Source organism: Phascolarctos cinereus, unplaced genomic scaffold (genome assembly GCF_003287225.1).
Source record: "Phascolarctos cinereus isolate Bilbo 61053 unplaced genomic scaffold, phaCin_HiC Scaffold_4;HRSCAF=312, whole genome shotgun sequence".
NCBI lineage: Eukaryota > Metazoa > Chordata > Mammalia > Diprotodontia > Phascolarctidae > Phascolarctos > Phascolarctos cinereus.
In genome coordinates this window covers 505012346-505021932 of record NW_027555847.1, presented here as the reverse complement: position 1 = coordinate 505021932, position 9587 = coordinate 505012346, and the positions used below count along the sequence as shown (strand labels likewise).

Below are 9587 nucleotides of genomic sequence, written 5' to 3'. Positions count from 1 at the left end.
AACAGTACAGCAATAGCTCAAGAAAGGTATGAGCTCATCAGTGTTAGTACTCCACCCCAGCAGGTCTTGGATAGATAGTAGCTACGACCCAACGTTTCTGGGCGGTCAGCCTTCTTGTGACAGGCCTCCGCTTTAATGACCCAGCCGGCCTCTAATCAGTTCCCCAGCTTGTAAACGTCCACCGGGGTTTGTGCGTTAGTGACAACCTTCGGGAGCCCGGGGTCAATTCTCACGCTGGACACTGAGCAATAATTTACCCGCTAAGCGGCTCAATGGAGAAAGGGGCAGAGGGGACTGGGGGAGAGTCCGCAGGGTCGCCCCTTCAGGAAGCAGGAAAAGGGTGGGCTGGAGAGGGGATTCGCGGACATTTGCGCCAGCCCGGCCCGCGTCCGAGCTCGCCCGGCGGCGGCCTGGAGCTCTAGTGGGCGAGGGGGCGGACCTCGGGCCAGAGGAAGGCACCGTTCCGGGACCTGGTGAGGCACCCCGCCGCTCCGAATCCCGCTCGCTACCAACGGTCAAGCCCCAGGCAACCACCAGGTGTTCCGGTGGGAGCGGAGTCCTTGCGCCACCACCGTTGGCAAAACACGAAATCACATGGCACCTTCCCAGGCCGCAGCAGCACAATCCGTTCTGTCACCAAAGCTCCGCCCCCCTCCTCCAACTGCGCATGTACCCTACACGTCCGCCCAGGGACCACCGAAGCCGCGCAAAGGAGCGAGCTGTGTGCCTGAGGTCCTGCGTCATCACGGGGCGCCACGGCGCGTTAGCGGGCACGCGCAAGCGAGAAGATGTCTCCGTCGCCGCCTCTCTTCAGTTTGCCCGAAGCGCGGACCCGGTTTACGGTGAGATCCAGGAAGCGGAGGGGTGGCCGAAAGCCGACCTGACCGGAGCCACTTTCTTCCCTTTCTCTCCTCTACCTTCTCCGTGGTACACTGGCTCTCCCCCGGGGCGGAACCCAGGGCAGGGGACGTGTGTACGCCGCGGCTCTCTACGGGCTCTTGGGGGGGAGGGGCAGGCTACCTGGCCCTTTCGCGCGCGCGTCTCTGTCTCCCCGGTCGCGACCGCTTTCCCACTGCCCAAGTGTCCCTCGCGACTCTCGCCACGCCCGGACCCCCGCGCAGAACCCCCCCCCCAGGGTGGACGCGGGAAAGCGATGGCGCGGGGGGCGGCCGGGTGGTCGGTCAGTCCCTGAGGAGGGAAGACCCTTAAGGGCTGAGGGTCACTTCAGAAATCTTGAAGCTCCTCGGAGGTCCCGTCCCCACCTCGCCTACTGTAATCGTTGGCTCGGCAGTTCGTTTGCCTGCCTTCCTTCTCGCTTTTGATCCTCGATGTTTTGGCTAAGATCACGTATAAATTCAGATTCAAAAAATATTAAGCGTCCACTGTGTCCTTAAGGCACTGTGCTAGGCTCCGGAGGATGGCTGGAAAACGACATAGTCCCTGAGTTCAGGGTGCTTATGGTAGACATAGGGCATGGACACGAATAAGTAATGACGCAAATTAAAATGTGAAATGGGCAAAAAGGAGAGTATCTTGACACAATACTGTAAGAAAATTTGTAGAGTAGATCTCGTGGAGAGAAACTGGGTGTGGAGAGGGGCCAGTTTGGAAAAAACCTCGAAGATGTTCAGCCTAGATTGGTTTTACAAGCTCCATCGTGACAGTGGTGTAACGTTAACTGTCCCTTAGCTGACTTTATAATCTCACATTTATAGACAGCTTTTACACACACACACACACACACACACACACACTCCCTCTCTCTCTCTCCTCTCTCTCTCTCTCTCTCTCTCTCTCTCTCTCTCTCTCTCTCCCTCTCTCCCTCTCTCCCTCTCTCCCTCTCTCCCTCTCTCCCTCACACGACCCTGAAGGGACTTGGCACAGGTATATGTAAAATATATATCTTTTTTGTTCCAATACCTGTGATTTTGTTCCGATACCTGTAGGGGAAATCCCGGTATGGAAACTCCCTCCACGGAGGAAGATTGGTGTGGGTATATTTTACAGGTGAGGATCAGGTTAATCGAGTTGTTCACTGTCTTCTAGCTGGTAAATGGTGGAGCTGGATCTCAAACCGAAGTCATGAATACCAAAACCAGGGTGATTTTCCCTGCCACCCCACTGCTTATTTAGCCATTTTCTTCATTCAGGGCTTATAGATGACTCATTTATACCAGTTGTACAAGATTGAGTAATTAACATACTTAATTCCATGGTCAGCTATGTAAGGTGGTGCTGAAATAGGAGCTCTAAAGAAAAAACTGGTCCTGTGTGCTGTCACTATATTAATTTCCTTACGTGCTGATGTTTTCTTTGCAAAATGATTTTTTTTTGGGGGGGGATACTTAATAGATGTTACATTGGTGTTGTTTTCCATGTATTCTTTTTTCCAAGTTACTGTTTAAAATCAATCACCTAGTCATTTTAGTTCTGTTAAGAGGAACAACTCTTAATCATATAAACTGTCTAGACATGATGTCTACCTTCTTTAGCGGTTTTCAAACAGGAACTGAATGACCATTTGTAGGAATTATTTTCTGCTATCAAGTGGGCCAGATGTCCCTTCCAGCTCTCAAATTCTGTGATTCTCTAACATCATCCTATCTCCCCTAACCAGTGATCCTTTTCCTTATTTGATCCTCCTCTTTTTCTTGACATAATTTTTTAAAAAACTCTTTGTGTAGTCCTTAGTGTGTCGTTTATATACTTATATATACTGTATAACTCATTCTGTACTTTAACCTTATTCTTATGAGGCTGGGTCATAATTTTATATTGTCAGTTACCCATCCTTCTATCTTCTTTACAGGTTTTTAAAAGGTGAATTGGTTGGTAATTTCCCTGTGAATTCACACTGGTCTCTTTAGACAATTCTTTTTCCTCCTCATTGGAATCATATCTCTTTGTGTCTTCAGCATTTTGTTTTTGAGAGATTCTAGTCCTTTCTGAACTGACTTTCTCTGTAGAATTTTAGCTTATGTCATTCAGTTTCTGAACTCTGAAATTTGGTTTCTCACAATCTAAGGTTCATATGAAAGTATGATATGCCATTTCCTTAGGAGAAATTCTGAGATGCAGGGATACCTACGCACATAGTAGCCATTATTTCTGTTTCAGCAAACTGCTTGTTGGTTAGATTCAGGTCCAGAATAGCATTACCTTGTGCTTCTACATTTTGATTGGTGAAACTATCAGTAAAGCAAGCCAAATTAACTTTTTTTCTTTTAGACAGCAAGAGACAGCCAGAAGATGTCCTGATAATTGAAGTCTGCCCTCACTACTATATCACATACCAGTGCCAAGCTTTGATCTATTTCCCAAACTCATTTAGTTGCTCCTTCTGGTTAGGTAGTCTGTTGTATCTTCCTGTGGCAACCTCACTACTCAGAAGAGATGGAATGATAGTAATGATGACAGAGGAATCAGGACTACTCAACATTTAATTTGCTTTTGTTTTCTTTGCCAAGGAGAATGGTGTGTGGATGGGAAAGGACAAAACAAAAATGGCTGCTGGGGAGTTGAAAATGAAGAGAAGTAAAGAGATAGAGTCTTGATACAAAATGTTATACACTCTCAGCCGTGGTGACCCTGTCATTTGTTTTTGCTTAATTTTTTGTTACAGGGAAGGGTTCAATGGAAGAGAAAGAGAGTTAATCATCCAGGAATGATTGTAATGTATAAAAATCAATAAAACTCATTTTAAAAAAGATCTTGGAGAATAGAAAAGGTGCTACAGGAATGGAAAAGGGCAAATGTCCTTTCAAAAAAGGGATGAAGGAAGCTGCAAACTATAGTCCATTGAGTTTGACCTTGACTCCTGGCAAAATTCTAGAAATATATTTTATTAAAAAGATGGTTATTGAATGCCTAAAACAGAGTGTTCACAAAGAGTAAGCATAGCTTCAACAACAACAGGGCGTGCCATTCTAGCCTCATTTCCTTTCTAGACAGGTAACCAGCCTAGAAAATTCAGAGAATGTTTAAACGTAACATACCTAGATTTTAGCAATATGTTTGACAGTGTTTCTCATACTGTCCTGATGGATAAGATGGAGACTTATGGGCCAGATGATAAAGTATTTAGGTGACTTCAGACTTGTTTGAATAACTGGACTGCAAAGGGAGATGGATGGTCATTAATGGTTCATTGTCATCTTTGAAGAATATCTATAGTAGAGTGCTCAAACAATGTTTTTGTCTCTAATATTTTTATCAGTGACTTGTATAAAGGCATATGTGTAACATAAAAGTTTGCAAAGTACATAAAACTGAGAGGCAGTTAGGTATAGTGGAAAGAACATTAGACCTAAGTCAAAAGGAACCTAATTTCAGATCCTGCCTTAGATTCTTAACTGTCTTTGAACGTGGGCAAGTCAAAGGACCATAGATTCAGAGAATTTGATTTACCTCCTTTATTTTACAGTTTTAGGAAACTGAGGCTCCGGGAGGTTAAGTGACTTACGTCTCCCAAAGCTACCTTATTTTTATTTTGTATATCTATCTATCTATCTATTTATCTATGCAAATATATAATATATACTACATATTATGTATTCTGTATATGCAAATATATAAAAGTCTATATACGCACATACCAGGCTTATCACCCCCGTAGAACATAAATACTTTGGAAGCAGAGAAAATTTTATTTTTTGTATTTGTATTTATATTCCCAGCACAGTGCCTGACCCCTGCCACCAAAGAAATTCCTTCAACCCTTTGCCTTCTTGAGAAAAGAATTATTTGGTTTTTGTCCTTATGTCCCCAGTGCAAAATGTAATACTTTTATAAAATTTAGGATTAAGTTTCATAAATGCTTGTCAGATTGTATCTGTCTAGCTTACTTGTGCTTGGTGGTATTCCAAAGCTGCGTAGGGTCTGCTTAACCTATAGAGTATTCAAAGAAATCTCCAATTTCCTTTTCTCTCCTGAGTATAAAACAGTACTATCCTTAACTTGTTTCTGCTGAGACCTAGTTTACAATTCTGTGTAGAACTGGGGTTTTCTTCTCAAAAACCAGAATGAACAGTTTGGAAATTGCTTAGGGGCTAATGATTAGTACGTGTATTCTTCTGGTACATTTGTAACACCAGCAGTTTTGTCACCCCAACATTTATTAAGAATCTGCTATGAAATGAGAAGTTGTATGGTCTAGTGGATGCATAATAAATGATTATTGATTGATTGAATATACAATGTCATATAGGTAGTATCAAAGACAAGATTTGAACTGAAGTCTTTTAACTCTAGAGCCAGTGCTTTTTCCACTTAACCTCTCTGTTGTGCATGAGAACATGTACATAAAAGATTTTGTAAAACTTAAAATGCCAAATTCCAATTAATACCAAATCAACATTTTAAATGGTTAGGGATCTAAAAAGATCTTGATACTGGCCAATACGGGACTTAATTTACTGAGATTACATTTATGAGGGATAAATGAAAAAGTCTTACATTTGAGCTCAAAACAATCAGCTTGGTAAGGTAAGGTGAGGGATTGGGGTTTTGGTAACTGGTGATTTCACAGTGCCTATATAGCAGCCAAAAGCGCTAATGAATTCTTAAAATGTATTAATGGAGGAATCGTGCTCAGATGAGGAAGTTGATAATCAACAAACATTTATTGAGCATTTACTATGTGCCAATTGCTTTACTAAGTGCTGGGGAGAGAAAAAAAGCAAACAGTTCTTTACTGCATGGTGCTTACATTCTAATGGAAGAGTCAACATATAGAAATCAGAATTTACAAGATAAGTAGAGTAAATGGAAGATAACTTTCTAGGAGATGGCACTAACAACTGGGGAGACCAAGAAAGAGTATATTGTCATGTATTCTACCCTGGTTAGACCATATCTGAAGTCTTGTGTTTGCTTCTGGGTTACCTCTTTTTGGGAAGGAAATTGAGTTGTTGAAAGCATCCAGAGGAAGGTGACCAGGATGGTAAAAGGTCAGATCCCACCATAGGAAGATTAGCTAAAGAAACTGCCGATGTTTAACCTGGACACAATAGTTCGCTCATCTATAACCTGAGGGGTTTGGACCTGATGGGCCTGTCAAGTCCCTTCTGTCTCAAAGTCTATGATTCTGTTGAAAACATAGCGGAATTTGATAGTTTTCACCGATTGTTTAAAGGGCTTTCCTGTGTAAGAGGGATTAGATTTGTTCTGTGTGACACTAGTGGGCAGAACGAGGAATAATGGGTACAAAATGCACTTTGAGATTTTAGCTCAGTGTGAGGAAAAACTTTGGATGCAGTCAGCTAAATGTTAGTAAAATGGAAACTTCTTGAAGGTGGATTTGATCTTACAGCCATTGAATCCCTAGCACCTGAGATAATGCCTGGCACAGAGTAAACAATAAATACTTAATACAATAGATGTATCCTTTCCCCTAAGGATCATAGTAAATAAATATTTTTTAAGTGCCTGCTATGTGTCAGAGACTGTGCTAAGCACTAGGGTACAGAGAAAAGTATAAAATAGTCCCAGCCCTCAAGGAGCTCACAGTTCAACAGAAGAAAACACCACAAAAGGAAACTGAAAAGCTGGGGAGTGAGGTGGTAGGCTACCCATTTGGGGCCCTGGTGAACTGCAGCCTGGTGGGAAATGATGTGAGGAGGCAAGAGTTTCAGAGTAGATATCAGCTTGTAGAATGATGAGGTTGTGGAGATGATCAAGTCCAAAAAAGCAAACGGATAGGAAGTGATGAGAAGAATTCTCTGGGTTTCCTTAAATGATGGAGGATCTGGGAGGACCTCTCCACTGTCCACCCTCTCCAGTCAGGGGGTGGGGAGGGGCCCAGGGGCAAGGGTGCTGAGGAGGTGAGAGTTTCAGAGTTAATTTCATCTTGCAGAATGATGAGTTTCTGGAGTTGAGGTAGTCCAAGAAAGCAGACAGGTGGGAAATGATGAAGAGAATTCTCTAAGAACAAGAGGGAAGTCAGTAAGAAACAGAATGACTGAAAAATTCTTGTTGATTGATTGATTATCCAGTGTCACAGTAGTAAGCATCAGAGACAGGGTTTGAACCCAAGTCCTTTGATCCTGGAGCCATTGCCCATTTCACTTACCCCTTTGACCTTTTGGGATTGGATGTGGATTTAGGAATAATAGCTAGCTTTTATATATAAGGTTTTGTAAAGCGTTTTACAACTTTTTATTTTCTCACTACAACCGTAAGAGGCAGATGCTGTTATCCCAACTTTACAGATGAGGAAATTGAGGCAGACAGAGGTTAAGTGACTTGTCAAGGGTCACACAGCTAGCTGGTGTCTGAGGCTGGATTTAAACTCAAGTCTTCTTGACTGTACTCAGCCACCTGGCTGCCAATGTTGGAGACCTACTTCTCATTTGCTGTCAAGGTCAAGCCATTTAATCTCTTAAAGGTCCCAAGGCAACTCCCTTAAACTCTCAGTTAATTGAGTTGCCAGTTTTTATCAGCCTGGTACAGGCTGATAGACATGGCTATGAGGTCAAAGGAACTGGGTTCAAAATTTAGGCTATTATATGCCCTACTTGGGCAAGTTTCTTAACCTCTCTAGGCCTTGATTTCCTCTGTAAAATGAAGGTTTGGGGCTAAATGGCTTGTCTCTTCCACTCCTAGATCTATGATCCACAAATCTTTAGCTCAAGATTCCAGATGAGTTCCTTATAGGTCTGGGTGCCAAAAAATGTATACAAATTTATTGTAGGTCATGAAAATACAAAGAAAAAAAATGAAACCGTCTGTGATCTTAAGGAGCTTCCTTCTGGGAAGATACAACATGTTCACAGATAGTTACAAAGTACATAAATTTTAAGATACAGAAGAAGGTGCTAACAGGTTTTGGGGGGAAGGGGACAGGAAAGATCTTATGTAGGTAAAAGGTAGCCACCTGAGCTGGGCTTTGCAGAAAACTAGGGATTCAAATTGAAAAAAAGTGAAGATGTGATCCAGGCATGTTTGTATAGTATCAGTAAACCCTATCATTAGATTATAGTGTTTGCAGCTGTGTTTCTGTTCCTTGACTGCTAGAATTGGACTAATTCATTTGTCAGTGAAGGATACATATCTCAGGATAGATTCAACTGCCTCATTTTGAAAGTATTCACCTAAGAGCAAGAACCATTAAGCCAGCAATGTGGATTTCAGGTTGGAGAAGACTTCTAGAGTCCTCGTTTTCCTGTGGCCAAACATCTTTTAAAATTGGAGTGCCTTACTGTGTGGGAGAAAATGGGATGGATTAGGGGAAAGAGGAAAAGCAATAGTAAATATAGGGAACAGGATGACAAATAGAAATCTCTTCTTTTAGGAGTGACTAAAAAGCTTTTGCATGTATCTACAGGGCAATGTAAATTAAAGAATTTTAGTGTGTAGGTCATGTAATTAACATCACTCTCCTCCAAAAAGCACTAATGGTAGCTCAGTGTAGAGTTGATAATCCAAACTGCAATAGAAGTCCAAGCCCTAGGACTTTGTTGATCTCACAAGACTATAAAAGATGCAAGAGGCAGAGCACCATTGGGCTTTAGCATAGGAGAGAGAAAAATGTAAAGCTAATGACCTTTTATCTATTTCTTTATGTATGGATTGGAATAGGAATTGGAAGTTTGGAGGAATCATTGGAAAATCAGCCCAGGGAAAGTTTGCTAAATTGTTCTTTGTGAGACATTGTTCAAAGTCTGAAGGAGCTTCCCAAAGCAGATGAAGTTTCAGAAGTTTTCCAGTAGTGTTGAAGCTGTGTTTGTGCATATTTTCAGAAAAGGTATATGACTGCACTCTGGATATGTACACTTGACTTAATATGGTCTAAAGAATATTGTTTTTGTTCATTGTGAAGTGAAAGTTACATCTGTCAACCTTTGATTCTTCATGTGTCAGAGCAACTAAAAGTTGACAGTTTCAGTAAGCTCTGATGTGTTCAAGTGAAAAAAGATAGGAGATGACTATTTGAGTTACTGATTTAGTGATTTAGATTTTGAAATTTGATAATTGATTTTGTAGATTACAAAATTTCAGTGGACCCATTCTTATGAATGGTCAGTCTAAAACAGTGTTATAGCAGAGATTTCGTGTGTGTGTGTGTGTGTGTGTGTGTGTGTTTACATATGTGGGGATTAGGATAGATTTTGTATAAATAATTTCTTCTCACAAGGAATGAAAGAATACCTGTATCTGATTTTCTTAACCTCTTTTTTTAAACATTAAATTTTATTTCATTTTTATTTATTTTACAGGCAAATTGTATTCAGTACTGTTTGGTGGATTGCAAATTATAATGGAATAGAAATGGGGTGCTAATATGATTCTAATATCTGTGTCATAATTGGGGAGGTATTGGATCTGGCCTTCCCTGTGGTCATGAAGGAACAAAGACAATAGAATGATAGAAAAAGACAAAGATCCTATTTGATCAGGATCCTTCCATGCTTAATGTTAATTGTAACCAAAACTGTTTGGGCTTGATTTATAATTCCTCAACAAAAACACAGTTGATGTTATCTTAAAGGTGTCCCTCTTTACCCCTTTTACTTTAAATTCTCGACATTATGTGTATGATAGTCTGTATTGGTAAACCTCCAGCTACCTGCATGTTTATAACAAGGTGT

The 9587-nt window shown here is 41.4% G+C and overlaps 1 protein-coding gene across 3 annotated transcripts in view; it reads left to right on the top strand.

The window, feature by feature from the left end:
• Positions 1-725: 725 nt before the first annotated feature.
• THOC1 (THO complex subunit 1) overlaps positions 726-9587 on the top strand; it is a 69182-nt gene continuing 60320 nt past the window's right edge. For 2 of the 3 annotated variants that reach the window (XM_020970659.2, XM_078153475.1), the window contains exon 1: positions 732-842. In XM_020970659.2, coding sequence (XP_020826318.1) covers positions 789-842 — 54 coding nt within the window. In that variant the 5' untranslated portion in view covers positions 732-788. Of the gene's footprint in view, positions 843-9587 lie in introns of all 3 variants that reach the window. The other variant, XM_020970660.2, reaches the window with a different exon arrangement.